The sequence below is a fragment of the Sorex araneus genome, chromosome 3, assembly GCF_027595985.1.
Source record: "Sorex araneus isolate mSorAra2 chromosome 3, mSorAra2.pri, whole genome shotgun sequence".
Lineage (NCBI taxonomy): Eukaryota > Metazoa > Chordata > Mammalia > Eulipotyphla > Soricidae > Sorex > Sorex araneus.
Window position 1 is genome coordinate 127,919,182 of NC_073304.1, and position 24,371 is coordinate 127,943,552.

The 24,371-nt window shown below is 39.8% G+C and overlaps 1 protein-coding gene across 2 annotated transcripts in view; it reads right to left on the minus strand.

Moving 5' to 3' along the window:
• TMX4 (thioredoxin related transmembrane protein 4) overlaps nt 1-19,731 on the minus strand; it is a 46,095-nt gene extending 26,364 nt beyond the window's left edge. The window contains exons 1-2 of one of the 2 annotated variants that reach the window (XM_004610978.2): nt 19,404-19,731; nt 4,979-5,094 (exon numbers count right to left, since the gene is read on the minus strand). In XM_004610978.2, the coding sequence (XP_004611035.2) occupies nt 4,979-5,094; nt 19,404-19,564 (277 nt within the window). In that variant the 5' untranslated portion in view covers nt 19,565-19,731. Of the gene's footprint in view, nt 1-4,978; nt 5,095-18,885; nt 19,034-19,403 lie in introns of those variants that run through there. The other variant, XM_055131562.1, reaches the window with a different exon arrangement.
• Nucleotides 19,732-24,371: the final 4,640 nt, after the last annotated feature.

Sequence of the window (24,371 nt, forward strand, 5' to 3'; positions counted from 1 at the left end):
TATTTTGAAAAAGAATGACATATGGACATTATTTTTAATTAATGCTAAGAAACTTGGACTAGATATTAACTTGTTCTACAAGTTACTAGCTGTATTACCTTGGGCATATTACTTAACTTTGCTAAGACTCAGTTTGCTGAGATATACAGAGATATGCAGTTAATAAGGTATTGTAATAAAGCTAATATATATATATGGAATATATATAGCACAAATACAAACTAAACTAAATGCTTACTGAATGCTAGTTATTATCACCAATAGAGTAGCAGTAGAAAGTACTGGAAAAACAATTAGCTAAATTTATAAGATTGAAATGTCATCAATATAACTTGACACAATAAAAATTACCATTATAAAATTAAAATATTAACACTACTGGAATGCAGTCCATTACATTGATTTCTATAATAATTCAGCGATTTTTAAATGCAATGCTTATTTGTCGTTATAGAAAAATCTAAATTATCTTTAATCTTCTGAAATAGCCATCACCCAGGCGTGTTCTATGAACAGGTGATGTTTTTCTGTCCTTGACAACTAATTCATGAGAACAGAACATTCGAGTACATACTCATTAAACATAATTTTCTCAATTGAACTTAACTGAACATTTTTCTGGACTATGCAGTGTAATCTAACGTATGGCCTAGCCTTTGTTGTGACTCCCACAAGTCTTGCTACAAAGGTGCAAAGTGATTATAGTCCCCAGCATTTATATTTCTATTTTTGATTAAAATACTTGCAAATCTATTAGATGTACAATAAAGAATTATAAGCATAAATAAAGACTATGCATGAGCACTTCATAGTGTTTTTCTTTTTTTAAGTTTTACTTGCGTGGAAAAAAATTAAAATGACCCTGCATTATCACTGTAGTGGCAAAGCAGCCCTGCTAAGAGACTGTACTATCGGAGATCTGTAGCCAAATATAAATCCATACGCAGAAATATAGAAAATATATTAAAATATAATCAATGTATCTATCTTTAATAAATAAATAAACCTTTTGATTGTTTCCACTGTTCACTCAAGTTGATAGATTTTGTGAAAATGAAATGAAGACTGAAATAATTACTTAGAATAGAAAGAAACTGCTCCAGGAACTTGAGAGAGAATTTTTGCTACATAAGACACTCTACAATATGCAACCAGAGGTTTGAGAGTCAATTAGTATTACATAAGACACTCTTTTCTGGATGTTGTTGTTTGGGGGCCACATCTGGTGGTACTCAAGGCTTATTCGTGTTTCTGTGTTCAGGATCACTCCTGCTGGTGTGGAAACTAACCCTACACATTGCGGGGGCATGAACTGGAGTATGCTCCGTGAAAGGAAGAGCCTTACCTCCTACACTACCTGTCCACACCATTGTTTTCTTTTCATTGTTGCTGTTTCTAAGCCACATCAGTGGTGCCCAGGACTTCTGGCTTGGCACCGGGATAACTCCTGGTGGGACTTAGGAGGATGGAACCAGGTCAGCTGCTTGTAAGACACCCTTTCTACTATCTCTCTAGAGACATTATCTCTCTCTTTCCTGGGGGAGAGGGAGCGTGCATACACAGCAGTTCTCAGAGCTTCCTCCTGGCGGGGCTCAGAATGGTGCCGAACACCAAGCCTGGGTCAGCCGTGTGCAAGGTGTCATGTCTGCTGGACTAGGATCTCCAGACCCAGACATTCTCTCTTTTAATCTGGCTTCTAGAACCCTGCATTTTTTCATCTCTCTACTATCCCAGAAGGCTTATCCTTTCCTCTCTGCTACAACAATTTCAGAAAAATTTCTGACATTGAAACTCCCCGTTTCCTCAAAATTCTTCTCTGCCACATAACCCGTAGGTAATCTGACTTAACCCCTTTTTCAAATACCGCTGCACTACTGACTGTCCTCAGATGCACAGCTCAAGCTCAATTCTATTTGGATTCTATTACATATCTCAGGCTTAGACCTTCCAACACATCTATTCCACCTCCCTTCTTTCGCTTTCCACCAAATACTACAAGAAATTAATCAAGTAACTATTTTTATATAAACCAACCAAAAGTGATATGTCAAATCAAACCACTTACTATTGCTGCTAGGACTTCAAGCCACCATTTTTATCACTTTGGACTACAACACTTAACTTCTTCATTTTCATTTTGCTTTCTACTTATGAACTCCAATTCTACAGTTTATTTCAGAGCAATGAAAGAAATGCATTTAGAACATATCGTATCTAAGCAACCCCATGCCAACACCTGCTTTCCTCTCAATGTTCACATAACATTGAAACTTTTGCCAATTAAGCAACAATTGGCAATTAAAACAGCATTTTAATAGATGCTGTTCTTTTTTTGTTGTTTTTTTAAATCCAACTCCATTCATCTATAACAGCATTTCTCCACCAGAGGCCATCTGACAACCTGTGGGATCCCAGGATAGTCCAAAGGGTGACAGGAGAAAAGCACACAAATGGGGGGCCCATGGCACTAGATTAAAGGGCCAACTCTTAAGACTGCGACACAAGAAGAAAAAGTTTGAGGAGGGCGACATTCAGAAAGGCAGGAAAACACTCAACTGGCATCTCCCTTGATCATCATAATTGCTCCCCAGACAGCCAAGTACAAACCACTTAAACCTGCTATTTGCTCTGCCAAGAACTTTCCTAACCCAAAATATACTGAAATCCACTTCTTGATCTGTCACAACCTCTGATCAAACAGACTCTTCCCTGAATACCCTGATTCAAATAATGGCTACGTGCATTTTTATTTTACTTTCTTCATAGCTCTAACTACCAGCTGACATTATTTTTCCATTTTACATAGCTACTATTTATCTCCTTTGCTACAATGCAAATTCACTGGGGAACAAGTTCTTTGTTTTCTTCTCTAGGCATGCAATTTTTTTACCATCTGTATCAATAGCACTGGAACAGAGCCTTGCACATAATAGAAATTAAAAAATTTTCTGAGTAAACACTTTTTCTAAACCTTATAAAATATTATTTTAAAGCCTTAGGCTCATGATTTAAAGTAAACAGCATAATCTTGAAGTGAAATATTCTCTAGGTAATTCAAATAACCATGTGTGCATAAAACTTGCCTCCCAGCTTTTGAGTTTTAGCATTTCCTAAGAATTCTAGCACTCTATTTAAAAATTTTGTTCTAATAGGTAAAACAACCTTTTAAAACCCCTTTCATTTTTGTTAATTAGATACTAAATAAGACTACTTTGCCTCTTTGATAAATATTTCAAATACACATATGTAATATATGATTTCTCAAAATAAATATTATAAATCAGTGAACAATTTTTAATAATTCATAATAGATTTATACTTCATTTTAAAAATAGCATGTAATCTACTAATAACGGAAAAGTAGATATAAATCTACATTTTAAAATAGAAAGACAATACTCAGGCTTTAGATATGTGAATCCAACACAAAGGAGCTCTTTTTGTGTAAATCATGCTGCAAATTCAGGGTAGGTGTGCCAACTCATTCAAGTATAAAAACTGGCCAGTCTGCGTGTCTAAGGCACTCGTCATAAAATGTGTGTGGTGCTCACTAATTACTAAAGCTTACACCTAATTTCATTGAACTCAAACTTTATACTAAAAGATGAAAACAAGTTTACAGTAAAAATGAAGTAACACTGATTTGACCTCCAGATAAAACAAGTTATTACAATAGACAAAAATAATGAACTACTAATTATAATTTCCCAGCTCCTAGGAGCACATGAGCAAGTATGGCTTTGATTCAAATGCTCAAGGCTCTTTTTAAATAGAAATCTCTTTTCATGAGTTTGTCAATGTATTGATCTTAGAATATGCCACCCATATTTTTTTTGTTCGTGTAACTGATAATTCATTACTGTTTTATTTTATTTTTAACACTCTATGTTTATTATAAACTTACCTTCTTTTTTTTTTTACAGGAATGGAATAGTTAAAAATTAAATGCAGATGGAAAAAATGACTATTTCATGGAAAAAATCAAACTGAGGCTGGAATAACAAAAATCTAATAATGTTCATATAACATACACAACTATTTCTAACCTAAAAATACAAATTTACTGTGTATATCTGTTCAGAATTTAAAAATCTAGTAGTCTCTTCTTTGAAAAAGCAGGTCACTAACATCTATAAACACAGAGAAAATGACAGCACTATAAATACTATTCTGAAACTACAAAAAAAATTTGGTACAGACAAAATTCTCATGGATCTTAAAATGACAGCACACAAAAAAATACTAATACACAAAAATTAATAATGCATCTTTATGTATAGGGTGTTTACTGTCATCACTGTAACAAATTCATGACTCAAACAAACACCACTAACACTAACAGCAGGAATCCCTGATAGGTTATATATAATGTCACAGGATCATCTATGAAGTACCCTTGCTAGAACCTAAAATCATGCCTTTAAACTGAATTTTGTATATTTATAGAAAATGCAGAATAAGAAAACACCTAGACCAATCCCTGGCCTATTATTTCCCAATATCAGTGCCAAGAAAAAAACTGAATGAAAAAGACTAAATTAAAGATGTAAAAGCCAAATGCACTTGTGAAACCCTGGTTAGATCCTAACTTTAAAATTAATTAAATATGTGAAAAATAAAGCAAAGTTAATACATGATTAATATTTAAAAACTAAGCAAGTATATATATATGTATGCATGTATGTATGTATGTATATATAGCTCAGTGATAAAGCACAGGTCTTACACTTGTGAAGCATTGGAGTCAATCTCCAGCACATAAAAACAAAACAACAGCTCTCTCCCTCTCTCTCTATATATAAATTTATATATAAACATATATAAATATATATAACATATATAAAATACTTGTTGATACCAAGTGATATGATATGCTTATAAATGATAACTGTTCTATCAGTTGCCTTTTCTTTGTGCTTAAACTACTCAAAATAAAAATTAATTCTCTTCTGCAACTAATATTCAACATTAACAGTACCTGGTTCTTGAATGACATCTACCTTCCCAACACTAATCTGAAGTTGTTCACCATTCTTTGCAAATGTCTCCCATTCTGAATCAGTCTGTTGGCAGGATGGACACCAAGGAGCATAACTGTAAAAGAAAAATAGCTAATGAATATAACCACAGGAAAATATTCTATAAAATACAATATTTTAATAAAAATTAATTTGTAACTAAAGGGAAACAAAAATAAGCTTTCCCCAATTCACTTACTATAAACAGCAGCACATTTTCCCTCCAAAATTAACAAACATCACCTCCCTCAGAAATACGTTACCAAACGTGAGACATTTTCAAGAATTACTGTCATACATTAAAACATTTCACTTCAATAGGCTTTTAACAATTAACTCAAATTTTGTAAATTTCAAGAGAGCATTTGTTATTTGACGGTGAACAGTTTTACGTGCTCTACAGAAAGAGGACAATTTTCACAAGGGTATCCCTAAACTAGACAAACCAATTTCACATTCTATGAGCAGAACCTAGCTCCTCTGAGCTGGTTCACCTAGAATGTCAGTCATTTTTCAGTTCTGTGGTAATACTGAACCATTCTGAGAAGGAAAGTAAAAGCCATTGACTAAAACCTCTCTACCTAGCTTCTGCATGCCAAAGGAAATGATGACCAAGATACAAAGGCAGCCCGCAGAATGAAAGAAATTATTTACCCAACACTCATCTGATAAGGGGTCAATATCAAAGATATATAAGGCACATGTAGAACTTCAGATGAAAAAATAAAAACCCAACCCCAACAAAAAATATGGAAAAGAAATGAACAGAAATTTACTCAAAGAAGAAATACAATGAGCCAAAAGGCACATGAAAACCTGCTCTGCATCACTAATCATCAGAGAGATCCAAACAAAAACAACAAGATACCATCTCATACCACAGAGAATGACACACATCAAAAAGAACAGGAACAACCAGTGCCTCAGTGGACACAGGGAGAAAGCAACTCTCATTCACTGGTGGTGGTAATGTCAACTGGTTCAGTCTTTCTGGAAAACATGGACATTCCTAACAAATCTAGGAACTGAGCTTCCATTTTTCCCACATCACAAAAAGTGAGCAAATCCACTTTTTGGAATATACCCCACAGGGCCTAGAACAAAATGGAGAAAGACATGTGTACGCTGTGTTCCTTGTAGCAGTATTTATCCACAATAGCCAAAATCTGGAAACAACCCAGTGTCCAAGAATAGTTGACTATATACACAATGCAATGTTACTCAGCCATAAGGAAAGATAAGGTCATGCAATTTGCTGCAACATGGAGGGACCTAGAGAAAGTATCGAGCTGTGAAGTTATTCAGGAGAGAGAGCAGAATGACCTCTCTCATCTGCGGAATATAAAGAAATACAATGGCAGAAAAGCAAATACCAAAGACCATGGAAACATGTCTCTTCGGAGGCTGGGGGATAGGAGAGGGTGGGGCAACAGGATGGTGCAGGGAAGCATTCACCTGGGAGGAGCAGGAGGAACTGAAGGGTGGAAGTAGTCAGCATGAAGCCCAATCAGTAGCAGTACTAGTGCTTGCCTGTAAATGGCAGACCAGGGTTCAATCCCCGGCATCCCATATGATCCCCGGAGCTGTGCCAGGAGAGATCCCTGAGCTCAGAGCCAGGAGTAAACCCTGAGCACTGCCAGCTGTGCCAAAAAAAAACAAAAAGTAAATTATTTAACGAACTAAATAGCAATAAAACTATAAGTAGCTGCATAAGGTGCCAAGTACTGACCTCATTAAATAGGAAAACAGTCTACATGAAGGTTCACATTAATGGGAGGGGAGGTTGAAAACAACCAATTCAGTCTTTTAAAAATCTATATTTAAGGGTTGTGAGTTTTCTGACTTCGGGGCCACTACCTGCATGTACAGGGGTTACTTCTGGAACACCAGGGGGACCATCTGGGATGCGGGAATCAAACGCAGGTTGGCCACAGGCAAGGCAGCCACCCTACCACTGTACGTAAAAAGTTCTATTTCGTAAAAAGTTAGGTCTGTATTTATAGCACCATGGCACAATCTATGGTAGGAAAAGAAACTATGGTCAGATTTACATTTGGGAAAAATAACACATGAACAAATGGGTTAGGTTAGATAAGGACGAGCGGGATACGAGAAACTGGAGAGCTGGGTTGTCTTTCCGGAAAAATAGTAATGGTCTCACGTGGCATTACCATCGGTCTAAAGCACATCACAGATACGCAGGCTACAGAGTGCTGAAGAGACCATCTGAAAATGTTAAAACGAGAATACAGAGAAGCGTGCTGTGCAGTAAGTATAAAGGATTCAACAGTATCTTTTATTCTGAGTATTAGTCCGGCACCCTAATTTTATACTGCTTATATCCTTTATAGTTTTCAAGTAGTATCCAAAAAGGAATTGCCTACTCCTACACCCCAATCCTCTGACCATGACTTTATCCAGGATAAATCTTGACACAAACAGGAGTCTGAGAGGAGATCACCTTGTACCTAGCTAGGATAAGCCCCAAAGCTGAATGCGCATTCTGAAGTAAAAGGAGAGAGAAACATGTCACAGACACAAGGAAGGTCATGATGGAGGCCAAGATTGGCATCATGCACCTTGAAACCAAAGCCTATGAAGAGAGGTTAGCAGCTAGCCGGAAGTTAGGGGAGGTATGGAATGTACAATCTCACAGACCCTCCAAAGGGAACCAACCATTAATAAGCAGATTCTGGATACTTGGTTCCCAATGTTGTGAGAATAAAGCTTTGGAATTTTAGGTTACAACGTTTGTGGCAAATTGCAATGACCCAAGTAAATCAATTAACACTGAAAGACAGCATTTAAAATTAGAAAGATTTGGGATGAGATACACCTTATGGAAGCTTAAAAAGCTTGAAGTTCAGAGGCAAAGAAACTGTCTTTAATAGGAAGCATATCACCATAGAGGAGATGGGGGGCATAGCATCAGGTGGGAGGGGCACAGGGCTGACGCTCTGGTGAAAGGTTTGGTGTTGAAAAAAAATTTCCACAAAATCCTACCATTATTAATACTGTAAATCAGTGTCTAAAATTAAATTGAAAACTAAAAAGCTTAGTCTTCTTTCAGATGCATTATGGAGGCAGACTAGATTATGCTTAATATAAAGAACTGTGAACTACAACAGTTGGAAGCCTTACACTTTAAAATAGTAATATTGTTGCAGGAAGGAAGATAGGAGTGGGGTCTGGTAGCTTATGTTGGGAGAAACAGTATCTGAAACCTAAACCAACCCACAGGACTGAAGGCCTCTGACACAAAAGACTCTTCTCTGATGTCTACAAAACTTAGATGCAGAATTCCAGGCGCAAGCAAGGATGATCCCTGAGAGGTGAGGTGCCAGCAATGTACTAAAGAAGTCTTCGATAGGAACACAAGGTCAGTGGTTGGAATCTAACACCGCTGGAGGCTAGGGAAGTTACTCATATAAGTAATTACACAATTAGATTCTCTTAGCTCTAGAATAAGACATAACTTGAGCAATACCTTTGTACTTATGAGGACCCCAGGCCCTGCCAGACCGACCTGTGGAGACTGAAGTAAAGATCTCCTTGACTGATCATCACTTTTTCCTCATTACCACAGTAAAAAAAAAAAGTGTTACTCTGTTCTTAATTTCACAGCTTCCCCTCATAAACATGCATGATTTTCCCTGAAAAACTCTCAGAGGTATATAGGCTATTATGCCACCTGAACTCTACTGTGCATAAAGCCAAATGCCACACACCCTCCACTGTCCCTCATTCCACCCCAAATTTCTTATTCTAGAACAGATTCCCAAAGTGAGAGATATCATACTCCTGGGTGTTGGTGGAACATTCCAGAGGGGATGACAGTCATCCTGGATGCAACTGGGGGGAGGGGAACCATTTCTACTTGTTCATTAAAAGAACGCAGGATTCCAGGGTAGTGATGAAAGTGCCTTTTTTCCCCTTTGACGATAAAACATGCTTCCCCAGTTGGAAAAATGTTTGCTTACCAACAAAGCCCTATTTTTCTATTCCGTTTTTCCTGTGATTTGGAGTAATACTGGTAACTATTAAATCTGGATAATAACCGATAGAGTTTCTATACACTATCACTACTTTTGTGGCCACTTGAAATTTATCATAATAAAGAATTTGAGGGGCTGGAGTGATAGCACAGCGGGTAGGGCATTTGCCTTGCATGCAGTCAACCCGGGTTCGATTCCCAGCATCCCATATGATCCCCTGAGCATGGTCAGGGGTAATTCCTGAGTGCAGAGCCAGGAGTGACCCCTGAGCATCACTGGGTGTGACCCCCCAAAAAAAAGAATTTAAAACGTTATTAAATTAAAAGCTATATCAAGCTCTGGATAGGCAGGCTCAGAATTGTAAAGCAAAGTAAATTTCTGCTACTTTATTTTCCAATCCTAAACTGCTTTTATAAAAAGGGACGTCTGTTATTCCCTGATTGGGAGGAAGGATGTGAGAAAGAGAGAGAAATAGGGGAAAAATGCTTAGCAAAAGAGTCACATGGATGTGCCCACATATACACAGTAAAATGCTTTAGGAAAAGAAACCAAACAACTGATAAAATTCTGTGAAAAGATTGAGTTATTTTATCAGTTCTTTTTTTTTTTTATCATTTTCTAGGCCAAGGAATGCGTTGGGACCGTACTCTGTGGGGACCTGGAGAGGGATGATTTTCAGTGCTCCCTTCTCTGCCCATGCTAAAGTGGCTTCTGTGATGACCAGCGGCTGCACGTGTGCCTGGTGATGAGGTCTGAACTCTTTAGCTGTGATGCTCACATAAGTGCTCATCAAGGGAGTCATACTACTAGCCATATGCCAGCACAACTTTTGAATTGTGGCAGGGGGGATTGCAACCCTTGGCGCAAGTCATTACACACACCTGGCAGCACAGCTGCCGGAAATCATTGAAGGCACCAGGACCCACATATGGCAGAGCTGCCAAGTGCGAACAGCAGTGCTGCGAATCTCCTAATTTGGGCACGCAGGCCGCCAAGAGGATGGAGCTTGCAGCTTTCTCCATGCGGTAGCTGCTTCAGTAACTAAGTCATCTTGTAGTCCCCTGGCTCTATTTATTAATCCTGCTATGCTGAACTGAGTAGCAGTACGAGTGTGTATGTGCGTGTGTGTGTGTGTGTGTGTGTGTGTGTGTGTGTGTGGCGCATACGTGATTCAGAATGCAATGTACTGATCTATGCAAACTGACTTTGCTGAGTAAGAGAAAAGAGAAAATTCCTGAAATGCAGTCATTGTCACTGTCATCCCATTGTTCATCAATTTGCTCGAGCGGGCACCAGTAATGTCTCCATTGTGAGACTTGTTGTTACTGTTTTTGCCATATCGAATACACAACACATAGCTTGCCAGGCTCTGCTGTGCGGGAGGGATACTCTCAGTAGCTCTTTGAGAGGGATGGAGGAATTGAACCCAGGTCGGTCGTTTGGGTGCAAGGCGAACGCCCAACCCACAGGTGTATGCAGGCTGGGTGTGGAGTGCATGTGGGTTTATACAGGTGCATGTGGGGTTTATACTGTGCTGTCGTTCCAGTGCTTGAGGGAGCACTAATGACTCGTGGCTAGGGCCCGGGTTGCCAGAATCCAGGCCCAGGACAAGGACAGGGACAGGGCTGCCGAGGGCAGCAGCCTGTGCTGCACCCCGGAGTCCACTCACACCTGGGGCCTCAGCCACGGTCCCGGTGAAAGACCTCAGGGTCTGCTGAGGATACCTCCACCCCAAATGCTGCCAACAAGGACTCTGTGGCCAGTCCACGGCCCTGAGTCACAGCTGGAGATGAACGCCAGTGAGGAGGTTCCGCCCCGCACACACAGGCCAGGATGAGGAGCTACAGACTGGAGTCTCTCAACAGCCGGCTCTCTCCTGACCCCTCATCACCGCAGGGCTTAGGGCCTCAGACAGGAACACCAGAGGCCAGCACCGGCAGAGCCCAGCATGGCTGGAGCTATCTACGGAGGCAGTCTGCGGGTGGGGGGAATCCCCAGGGGTTGTGTGGGCAGTCTAAGGGGTGCACATGCAGATATATGCGGGGGCATGTGGGGTATCTGCAGGGTCTATATATGTGGGTGCAAGTGGAGTGTATGCAGGTACTTGGGGTGTATGCAGGCTGGGTGTGGAGTGCATGTGGGTTTATACAGGTGCATGTGGGGTATATGCAGGTACATGGGGAATATATGGGACATGTGAGGTGTATGCGGATGCATGTGTAGTGTATGTGGATGCATGGGGTATAAGCAGGGTATACACGAGTTGTATGTGAGGTATATACGGGGACTGCGTGGTGTACACGGGTACACAGGGTGTATGCAGGACATATGTGGGGGGTGTGGGTGTATGTAGATACATGTGTGGGACGCCCGTTCCGCCTTTCTGCCCATGGCCGGCTGACCCAGTCATTGGCAGTGGCAGGGAGGCTGGCTGCCCCTTCCCTCGGCATCTCACCCCCAGCGTCTGGTGCAGACAAGTCTGGAGACCAGAGTGGGGTGAGGAAACACATCGTGGGGCCCAGCTCTGGCAGTGTCCACTCCTGGGGTTTCTCATGTGACAGGAGAGGTCCTGCCCATAATGGGAGGGACCCCTGCCCTGAACCTCTGCACACCAGGCCCTCACCACACCCCACGTAAACCCCACACCCACCATACACCACACCTGAAATGCAGTGTCTGATTTAATTTTTATTGTACTTCAGGCAGCATGGTTACAATACCGTTAATGTTATGGGTATGATTTGTTCTTGCAGAGTGTGTGTGTGGGGGGATACACCGAGTGATACACAAGGGTTATTCCAAACTTGGAGCTCAGGGATCACTCTGGTGGGGCTCAGCAAACACATCTGGTGTGGCGATTAAACTCAAGTTGGCCAGAGGTAAGACAAGCACCCTACCTGCTGTACTATTACCCTGGCCCATTGATACACAAATTGATTTTTAAAAATATAGGTGGATATCTATATTCCTAGAGCAAAAACATATTTCTAGTAAGTCTCAAATATATTTACATGACAAGTACTTAATAAATGTGTTGTGAGTATATAAACAAACTTAAAAAAATTATGTTCTTAGAACAGTTATTTTCTATCTAAAAGGTAAATGAGATTGAGGCAAGCAGCTGATAAAACTTTCAGAAAAAAGTTTTCAGAAAACACGTTGCCCTTAAATATAATAGAGACATTTTATTAGACAAGAGTGCTGCTGAATGAATTAGAAAGACCAGCCATAAATTAATCGTGTGACTTTGAGTAGGCTAGTAAACACTCTAAATCCCAACTTCTACTGCAAAATGGGGTGCTAACTACTAGACCTGAGATGATTATTGGGAAATTAGATGACACATAGAAAATAAGTACATATTTAGAACAACCATTGCTACAAATTACCTTTGTAACACACTGTTCAGTTTCCAAAACGGACACCGGAGTCCATCTAAAACTTAATATCTCCATTGGTAACTTACGAGGCACCAATATCACAGAGAAAAATGTGAGATAAGAATGATGGTATTTGTGTGATAAAAGGGTACAAGAAAATTAAGATTCAACATCAACAGAGAGACAAAGGGAACAAAAGAAATTATAAAAAAAATGGGAGAAGTCTTGAAGAAATAGTTTAATAAATACTACATGTCTGTATTTTATTTTATTTTATTTCCCTTGGATACTATCTTTATATATATATCTTGGAACACATTTTCTACATCAAAAATAATTAAATCATGAAAATGTTATTATTTTTTAAAATCCCAGTCCCTGATCTCAAAATAGTTTACTATTTGAATTGGGGTTCTGGTGATAATTGATCCTCAGATATACAAATGCCATTGAGGCAGTCTGAGATGTTCCATTTTCTATGTAGCTGCTACCCACTGGCCTGTGACACTTTGAATGTCATTATTACTTAGATTTCATTAGAGCACACTGTTAGAATGCGCCAAGATCATTTATTAACCTAGTGTGTTCTTTCAGCGATACAGATAAATCAGCTCTCAGCCTCAGGTATGGGAATTGGGGCACTGCTGTTTCAGCTTTTTTAATTACTAGTATTCTTCTGTATATAAAGGACAATAATTTAGGCAGTAACTTAGAACCTACTATAAAGAAAATACCTCTAGGGCTGAAACAAATACACAGGAAAGTCATCTGACTTTCATGGTGCTTCTTTGGATGTAAAAGTTTAATTTTTACATTCTTTGGATGTATACATGTATGATAAAAAAAATCTGAAACAGCTGAATATGATCTTCATTTATATTATTTAAAACAAATTCACAGACTCAAAGACTGCCAGGTTGGCAATATGGCCCCCAAAACCTAATTTGAGGGACCCTTCCAAAAATAAGTAAAAATCAAATTATTAAAAACCTAAGTCATTCTTGTCCTAAGAACTGTAAGACTAGACCTTCCATCATTTTGTTTTTCACATTAATGTTATTTCTTCCTTGTTTAAAAAACCCCAAGAGGATATTTGGGACACCTATAACCTAGAAGTTATAAAACAGTATTTTCCATTTAAATTTTTTACTAGAGGCTGTAGTGTATTATGTTAACAAACCTAATCAGGCATTTAAACTACTTCCAAGCAGCTAAAACACTATTTTGTCACAATAACTTAAACATTAATTTCATTATTTTTAGTCAATTCTGGAAAACAAAATTCAACAAAATGCTTTGATTACAGACCTTAATATTTATTTACAAAGTACACTTAGATTCTGCCATATACAAGGTGACAGTAAGCATAAACTAACTATGATGTGATTCTTTATAGGAGGTTACTTAAGTGTTCTTCCTACAGATAAATGCATGCTAAAAATACACTTTATTCTCCAATCAAGAACAACTGTTATTTCTTTCTTGCCTAGAATTTCACCGGTGCCTCCAGCATATTCACTTCTCTACCTCACAAAAAAAGAGATGGACAAAGAAAACAACCAATTTTTCATTTATAACTTACATTGGTCTAACAGTCAAAAAATCCTTGACAAAAAAGACAAAACAGTACACTAATCATTTTTATACATAATAAATGAAGCTAAGTAAGCTAAACTTATATATTTTAACTTAATAAACATTTCCTTACTTAAACTGAATGTTAGTTTTCTTTCGGGGAGATAAAAAAAATCCTATTGATAGCCACAAAATCATTTCTGGGATCATGAAAGGAACATGATGAAGAAGATAACATGTAGAGGAAAGATAAATACTGACATCACTATGAAATCCTGACACCTGCTCAAGAAGTGGAACTCACTGCTTTCACTAGAATAAACATTCCATGAGGGCACTAAAGGAGGCATTCCTCGGACCTAAAACAGAGCAAGGCATGTCAGGCTACAGTAAACATTTATCACATCAATTAACAGAGAGAAAATGCTAGTGATGACCCTTTAAAACCTAAGAAAACATACATACGTGTTTCTTTCCTTGAGAAATCTCTTGATTTGAACATGTGACATGCTAGAAAGAGTCAACAGGCTGGTGTGCAGGAACTGCATGCAGTAGGCCCCACTGCAATCCCTGGTCCTGCATGAAGCCCACACCAAGAGTGGCTGCTGAGCACTAGGCCAGGAGTAACCCCTAAGCCTAGCTGGGTGCACCCTCACACCCAAAATAAAAAACTAAAGTCCATTTTTCATTAATTTAACAAAATAATATTGATTGAACAATAAATGGACAGTTAAGAGTCCAGAGGCAAACAACAAGAAGATAAAACTTATTTCTCTCTCCTAAAGATTTTTACTCAGTGGGGAAATCAGGAAAACAAAATACAGTACAAAATCTTATAAATTATGATAAAGTCAATGGATTTAAAAAAAAAAAAGGCACAGAGAAATTTCTGGGAGCTGGGATATAAGGCAGGCAGAGCACCAACTGAGTGGTGAGGAATGTCAGGAATGAGCGTACTGTAATCATATTCTGAACTGCAAAATCCACAGAGATGTTTGTAAAAGCACGGGAGGACCTCTGAACTCTCTTCAAGTGGGTCAGGGTGTGAAAGCTCCGGACTTCCCCAACATGCCCTGCTAGCAGCTACACTCCCTGCCTTGCATCACGAATCATAGGGCGTGAGCCTACATTCTAGTTCCTACCCTCATCCATCACTTATTAAGGTTCCGGCTTTTACCCAACCTTTAACTTTGTCAAGTTTTTATCTCTTCTAATGAAGACAATGATGACAATCCTACATCACATTGCTGGAATGGTCAATGTTCAATCAAACATGCAGAACATGTGACATTAACCAGTGTAATTATTTTGTGATTGAAATGACTGTAATGATGAAGCTGACGACAAAGGTGAGGGCACTTGGTGGAGACAATCTGAAATCAAACCCCTGTATTTTAGTTTATACGCTTCTCTTCATCACAGCAATTTTTACCACAGTTCATTTAAAAATCACGTAAAGATTAAAACAAAAAAGGTTACAAATGAATGAAGATAATATGAAACAATACAAACAAAAGAAACATCAGAAGGAATTTTAAAGATTAAATAATGTTGCCTGATACCCACTCCTTCCAAAAAGTGAAACAATTTTCATCATTGGTTAAGGGGTGGGGGGGAGAGTTAAAAAGAAAAAAACAAACAGTACTGAAGCTCTTAATCTGGGAGAGAGAAAAAAATTGGATGGAAGCTCTTAATTTGATGTGACACAACTACTAGAATATATAATATATATAAAGAGCAGAGGTCACAGAAAATAAAGGTTCTTCACATGGGTTTTTCTCACATGTCAAAGAACTGCCCACCCAAAAATACCAATATGCCCTGGTGAGAACAGACAAGAGACACTCAGTAAACATTTACCAAATAATTGAATGCTCTATATGCTTGTTATTTTTCTCAAAGCACAGTCCTAAATTCAAGGAATACAGGTCATTCATCTACATAACCAAGTCCCTAGCCCTGAATTTAGCACATACTAACTATCAAATATTCAATTGGGAAATAAAAATTGGAAGAAATTGTAAATATTCAACAGGGAAAATTAAGGTATTGATGATGGTATGTTGCTCATATATAAGAAAGATATTAGCACTGTAGCACTGTCGTCCCATGTCCCATTGTTCATCGATTTGCTTGAGTAGGCACCAGTAACGTCTCCATTGTGAGACTTATTGGTTCAAAAGAAAAATACTAAAATCTAAACATTCTAGAGAAATATATCAGTCTTCTCCATCTCCAAAGGTCTAATTTCAAGTATTAAATATGACCAAACCAAGAAAAAGTCAGAAAAAGGAAAAGCATTGCAAATATCTATATGCTTTACAGAAGTAGAGTGACATAAAGACATAATTTTCTCTTACATATTAATTTACCATTGAGAAGATCAAAATTAGGATATCTGAATATTTACTTATTACCTCAAGAGGAAAAAAATACCACTAGAACAGCATACAAAGTGCATTATATTGAAAATTTTCCTGTTTCAAATAAGCAAAACTAGTATTATCAAGAGTCAAACACTGGGATCCAAGTAAGATTAAAACAAAAATGGTTACAAATGAATGAAGATAATATAAAACAATACAAACAGAAGAAACATCAGAAGGAATTTTAAAGATTAAATAATGTTGCCTGATACCCACTCCTTCCAAAAAGTGAAACAATTTTCATCATTGGTTAAGGGGGGGGACGTTAAAAAGAAAAAAACAAACAGCAATAAAAGACAAAAAAAAGTCTTTATGACAGCAGAGAGAGAGAGAAAGAACATGAAGTAAGTGCTAAGCATTAAATGAAATGATACAAATAGCAATGAGGTTTTTTTTTAAAGGTTTCTACAGAAAATGATGAAATAATTTCTATTTTAAGTGACATTTCTCCTGATAAGTATGTTTTTTTCAAACTGGAAAGGTCCAGAACTAAAAAAGAAAAAAACCTAATAGAAGAGCTCTTCATGTCTCAGAGCAGACACACAAGGCTAGGTCTCCAAAATAAATTAAAATATCAACATGAAAATAAATTGGCAATGCATTATAGTAGCTTTGTGTGAAATATTAAAAAAAGTATTAGGAGAGGTAGCATACAAGCAAATAAAATAAATTTAATTTTAAAGCTGTCAAAGTAATATCAGATTCTAAATTCTACCACAAAGCTTCCTTACTTGCTCCTTCAGAGAAGTAAAATAGATGGTCATAATCTGCCTCCATTCAGAGTGACCCATTCATCTCAACACAACACTATCACAGAACTAGACAGTTTATCTTTATGTCTAGATCAGAAGAAAAATCTGGTCATATATTGTTCCAATAAATTCTTAAGAAAATATCTGTTGGTGGTTCACTGAGAACATAATAAATTTTATGTATTTTTCCAGAACTGGATTTTGTCAAAGGAAAAAGAGGAAATATCACCAACAGACAAGAACCGCAGGATTTCTTCAAGACCAGCAATCTCTCAGGTTCTTGCACATTCAAAGAAGATGAATGTAACAGTTTAAATCCGCTTTCCAGTCTTGCTTCAAGTTGACCTCCTATGAAGAATACTCAAGGACTAGAAAACCACTAGAATAATCTCAAATGTCTACACTGCTCAATTCCAGATTACAAATCTCCTTTTGCATCGGAGCTGAAACATACCCAAACCCTAGGAATATGGTGAATTTGGAACAATTTTCTGTCTATATCTCTACATTTAAAAGGAAATAAAATTGGAACTGTCATCAAGAGCAGCTTAAAGTAATCCTTAATTGGGGTTTTATTTACCTGAGCTTTAGTGTTCTTTCACGTAAAACAAAAATCTGTTATGCTAGAAGGAAATTTAGGAAGGGACTGAAACCACCCAACATAACTGGTCTAGTCTTTGACCTTCATTGTGTACATACACAGATCCAGAAAAAATATTGTTTAAGCACCTACTGAAAGAAACAAAAATCTGTAGTACTATATAACCACATGAAGTCTCTTTTAAACTCTTAAAAATCATCACAAACGTGACAATCCCTGAGGAGTTTGATTCACTTTAAAAGTTTCTCCATCAAAAAATAAATGATTCCCTTACTATCACCCAAAGCAGTTAACTGGTTTATCTTAACAAAGCTTCATGAACACACGTTTTTTCAATTTTCTCATTGGTATATTATGATACCAAAGGCATTTTGCTTTTGAGACCTAAAAAATACCCTTTCTGACCAAAAAATAAAAACAGGATTAAAGGGGGTACCCCTGTATTATGTTCTTTGAAATGTCACTTTTGGCCCTGGTCTCACGCTAAGGTATCCACTCTGACACCCATCTGCCTGCAATCTTAATTCAAAGGAAGGAAATTTGGTCCTAGACACCTAAGAAATGATCCATTCCTGTGAATGTGCCTTCAATGCAAAAACCAATTAACAGCAGTAATCAAGTATGTATATTGTGTGAAATCACAAACCAAACCGATGTGCTTTTGTCTCTGTGATCGTTTTTTTTTCCCCAGGAATGAGTCATTTTCCCTGCAAGCCCACCATTGTGGTTTCTGGCTTCTATCTCTGCCCACTGCAGGCCCACATCCTTCCCACTGCGATCTTCCTTCCTAGGGGATGTTGGGCATAAAACGAAGATGAACAAATAAATCCCTTCCCTGGTATTAATTCAGAACCATATCCCCCCATGTACTTTCAGCACAAGCCATTCTCCACTATCTACCTTCTCGTGTTCGAAAGGGGCAATTCATTCCTGCCCTTGACTTGAAGATGCTAGCACCATCGAATTACCCAGAAAGTCCCACCTTACAAACCCTAAAGCAGATCGTCCCTATTCCTGTATATATATATATATATATATATATATATACACACACACACATATATATATACCTAAAAGATGATCTGAAATCCTTTCAAACTCGCCACCAAACTTTGTTTTAATTTTTTTTTTTTTTTACCAAGACGTCCGAAGGCACTCAAAAGGAAGCCCGAGAGACTTTGCACACACTGGCATCCCTCCTCCGCCGCTCTACAATGTATCATTCAAGGACCACCTAGCACTTTCATTGATCTTGTGACACCGTCAGGTCCTGGGGCGCCATCCTTGTCCATCTCCGGACACATCAATCTCAAAGCCCAGTTTTAACCCCTCCCTTACTTTCCCCTTCCTGATCAATCGCCCACCCGCCCCCATCCCAAAACCAGCTTGCCACGCGCGGAGTGCGGACACCCTCTGCGGGCGCGGCGGCGGCGGCGGCGGCGGCGGCGGCGGCGGCGGCGCGGGTGCGCATGCGCCATCGCCTCCCGGCGCCGCAGGTTGTCAGCAGGGCGGCTCCGAAGGACCCCAGGTCGCCCCCAAACCCCACGGGGTCGCGTCGGGAAAAGCCCACGCCGCGGCTCGTGACGGGGAGGGGGGCCGCGGGCGGGGGGCAGCGGTTCCCGCCGGGGCCGGCCGCGTGCGGGCGGCCGCACTCACAATTTCAGCATCCACTCGCCCTCCATCACCAGGGTCCAGTTGGAGGCCGTCATGGGCTGCACCAGGCTGCGCTCCGCGGGCCCCGCGGCCTGCTCCGAGTCGGCCGCCACCAGCGCGGCCAGCCCGGCGGCCAGCAGCGCCGTCAGCAGACGGCCCGCCATGTTGGGGCGCGCGGCCACGCTTCCTCGCAGGGCCGGGCGGGGGTCGGAGGGCGCGGCGCGACGCCTTCGCGGCCGGCCGGACGCGGCCTGCGGCTCCCCCGGCGGTCGGCGGCGCGGCCCGGCTGCCCCGCCTCCTCTCCGGCCGCGCTGACAGGCCCTGCCGCGGCGCGCGGGCGGCCGGCGCGGCCTCTTATCCGCCGGGGCCGGCCGAGGCCACGCCCCCTCGCGCAGCGACTCGCGGTTGCCCCGGGCGTCGGTTGCCTTGGCAACGGCCGGCCTTTCTTTCCCTACTGCGCGGCTGAAAATAAACAGATGACCCCACGTTGCTCCATTAGACCACGCACCGCGCGTGCCCAGGCGCCTCGGGAAACGGGTGGGCGCGTGCGGATTGTCCCCTAGGGCAGCGTGGCCTGTCATTTTTTTAAAAAGGAGAAAAAGGTCCATCCCCTGTTCCAGGGCCGCAAAAAATAATTAGTATTAAATTAAAAAAAAAAAACTGTTTCATGTAAAACGGAATGGCCAGCGAGAAGAACATTGAAGTCCTCTCTGCGAATATATATTTAAGTGTCACAGCTTCATGGCAGGAAATCGTGAAAGTGGATTTCGCAATTTTTTTTTTGCAAAATCATTTTAATTTCATACAAGCCTTGAAGAAGCGGGCAGTAGCAGATAAAATGAGTCTGTTAGTGAAAATGTTGCAAGAGCCAGTAAAATGAACTTCACAGCTCTTGCTGATTGCTTTCGTTCTTCCTTCCTTTCTTTCTTCTTTCCTTTCTTTCCTTCTTTCCTTCTTTCTTTCTTTCTTTCTTTCTTTCTTTTTTGTCAGATCTAAAATGAGTACTTTTACACGATTTCTGACTATGTTTCTAGGCACACTACAGATACATCTGCACCTTAAGACTACCACATTGTTAGTATAAATAACTGAATTGCAATTAAAAAGAGTATATATTTTTCAGAATGTGTGCTACAGGCATGTCCTAACTATGCACAGCATAAAATTGGTAATATGGTCAATATCACATGAATAATACATGATTTAGGGATTGGGATTAAGACAAAGACAGATAATCAATTAAAAGTATTGTAGGGCACTTAAGGTCTATTTCCAGTCAGCACTGATAGAAGAGAAACATTAATTTTACCAAAGGAGAAGTTTTTACTTGAGTTAAATATTAATTAGTAGAAGCTAAAAGCTATGTGGACCTAATCCTTATTATCAAAATACAAAATCTCAGTGTTAACAAACATTTTTAAATTTGAGGAATGTCCTTATAATGAATGTGACTATGATCATTATTGTATATAGAATAACGCTATAACATAAAATCCAATAAAACATTGTGCTTGTAGAAAGAAATAATTTATATGTCAGAATCCCATCATTCTTTGCAGTCAAGCTTATATGATATCTATGGAGGAAAAGTAAAGTTTTCAAAATAATGCATGATGTTTTAAATATTCTAGCAATTTTGTTTTGATGAGGAAGAGGATAGCATAAAATTTTCTTATTTTTTAGAGATTTTGGTTAAAGGTGGTGAAATATTTCTAACTGAAATAATATGTCTAGAATTCATCTGATATCACAGAAATGAACTGAGGGGAGTAGAGCAAAGATGGAAGAAACAGCAACACTACAACATAATCAGTATGGAAACTGAGTTCATTTTTACTATTCAACTCTTATGTATGCTGGAATGTTTGTGAAATGAAATTCAAAGTAGTACTTGAGGCACACACAAAAAAAACTTTACTGCAGCTCTTCTTATAAATAACCAAATGTGACTACAAGGATTTCATTTCTTGGTAAGACAAAGGTCAGTAAGAAAGGAGTACTGCAACAGTGCCAGCCAGGATGTGATGGGATGACACAGAGAGGGCCAAGAAGTGGTTACTGCTGTACCATAATCAGCATCTCTTCCAGAATTAAAACCAGTTAACAGGGGCTGAAGAGATAGTAAAACTGAATTTTTTTCTGAGTCCATCCCAGGTTCAATCCCTGGCACCCCTTATAGTCCCCTGAGCCCTGCCAAGAGTGATCCCTAAGCGCAGAGTCAGGAGTATGCCCTGAGCACAGCCCAGTGAGGCCAACCTACACCTCCACCACAACTCCCTGAAATATCAGTCAACATTATGATTCTGTTGACATGAAGGTGAAAATGAATTAATTTCAAGTTTTATTAGCACAGCGGTAGGGTGTTCGCCTTTCACACGGCTGACCCGTGTTCGATTCCTCCACCCCTCTCGGAGAGCCTGGCAAGCTACCGAGAGTATCGCGCCCACACAGCAGAGCCTGGCAAGCTACCCGTGGCTTATTGGATATGCCAAAAACAGTAACAATAAGTCTCACAATGAGAGACATTACTGGTGCCTGCTTGAACAAATCGATGAGCAACAGAATGACAATGACAATTTGAAAGCAACAACATACTATCAAATGCTAAAATTTTCCTGCATTAAAGTCAAATTTATTTGTCATGATACACAAAGTCCTCAAAATAGCTTCAATTCTGCCCACTTTACATTCCACTATTCCCATGATCCCCAGTGCTCCACTACCACAAAGCTACTACTCATCCTCCAAACACTCGTAAAATCCTTTAGAATATAATACTAAAGATCCAATATATACTGGGCCCTACACTTCTTCCTCATCTTAGTAGTTGACGAGGGATTTGAGTATCAGAATCATTTTTCTCTTATCCCCAGTTCTCTGTATTTCCCATAGTAGTCATGCTGTTATTCGATTTACTTTATAGTCAAGCATTGCATTATTCTACTTACAATCGCTATATCTGTAGAAAACATGAATATGCTAACATTTATTAGACAGAGTTGGCTCATTTCTGTATATTTAACACATCCCCTACCACGAACCAATCAGACACAGCACACATTCATTTCAGCACATCAGGAGGCTGTGCAATGGCACTGTTTCAGGAATAAGCTACTGTCCCTTGGCCAGATGGACATTTATTGAGCAAGTACAAAGTGTCTACATATCAGGGTAAGAGGCAAGTGTGCAGTAATCAGAAAAACAGCAAAACTGAAAATAATTCCTAAGGTTAATATAGAAGCCAATATTGGTTTCTATTTTCAAAGGAAACTCGAGAGTATGTGGGCTGTGGTGACATTGTCAGAATGCAGACAATGATGCCTGTGCATTCAAGTAGTTTCAGTTCCCTGGGAACACTGCTGTGTTCTATCACATAGTCCATGACAGCTTTATGCTCCAGGCCTCCAACAATTCTCCTTGCCCTTTACTTCTTCCTTCAACATCTCTATCCCACTTACATCTTCTGAATGACATATTTAAGCAGAATCTTGTATGGTTTCTTCTGAGTTCACAGCAAAGTAGCAAGAACCCATCTAAGAAAAACCCAACTCTTTGTGGACCAGCAAGATAGTACAGCAGATAAGGCTCTTTTACACATGGTCAACTCCAGTTCAATCCCTGCCAATGCATTTGGTCCCCCAGAGTACCACCAAGAGTGACACATTAGCACAGAATCATGAGTAAGCCACTGAGCACTGCCATGTGTACCTCTAAAACCAAACCAAGGAAGGAAGGAGAGAGAGAAAAGGAAAGGAGAAAAATCTGGAAGAAGGGAGGGAAGAGAAAAAAGGGAAAGAAGGAAATAGGGGAAGGAAGCAAGGAAGGAAGGAAGGAAGGAAGGAAGGAAGGAAGGAAGGAAGGAAGGAAGGAAGGAAGGAAGGAAGGAAGGGAGGGAGGGAGGGAGGGAGGGAGGGAGGGAGGGAGGGAGAGAGGAAGGGAGGGAGGGAGGAAGGGAGGAAGGGAGGGAGGAAGGGAGGAAGGGAGGGAGGAAGGGAGGAAGGGAGGGAAGGAGGGAGGGAGGGAGGAGGGAGGGGGGAGGGAGGAGGTAGGGGGGAGGGAGGGAGGAAGAGAGGGAGAGAGAAATATAAAGGAAGGAAAGAGAAAGAAAGAAAGAAAGAAAGAGAGAGAGAGAGAAAGAAAGAAGGAAAGAAAGAAAGAAAGAAAGAAAGAAAGAAAGAAAGAAAGAAAGAAAGAAAGAAAGAAAGAAAGAAAGAAAGAAAGAAAGAAAGAAAGAAAGAAAGAAAGAAAGAAGGAAACCAGCTTGCATGACTAGCACCTCACAGAAGGGCAAGAAAGACACCCACAATCATGATGTTACAGCCACTGTGTCATTAAATCTGTGTTCTCTAGTGGGTGGGGGTGGTACTTGTTTTCCTCCTTGCTGCTCAGTTCTGCTAAGAGCACTCTTTAGTTGCCTATTAAATAATTGATTTGGCTGCAATTTTATAAGTATAGAAGCCTCCAGTAGCTATAGGTACTCTATCTTCTCAGATCAAATTACTCAGAACCACATTCCTAGCATGAGAAAACATGGAATTTGGCATAGTTAATGCCCTATTTCTCCATTTTGCAACCCCCTAATGGGAGCTCTTCCAGGTTAAAAATTTGCCTTAGTTATATCTGAGCCACAACATAACAGAATACCCATCTCTTAATGCTGCTTGGAATAGTCATCTTTCCACCTGGCTTCCAGGATACCCATTCCCTTGTATTCAAGCCATTTGTGTAATCATCCCACTTCACTCAGTACTGAGTCTACTGACTCATGGTTCATGAAGATAATTTGTAATAGTGGGTTATCGAAGCTGGAGTAACAGTGGGTAGGGCACTTGCCTTGCATGTGGCCAACATGGGATTTGATCCCTGGCACCCAATATGGTCTCCCAGTCCCCATCAGGAGTGATTCCCTGTGCACAGAGCATGTGTCAACCCCCCCCCCCAAATAAGACGAGAGCTATCACTTCTGTGATT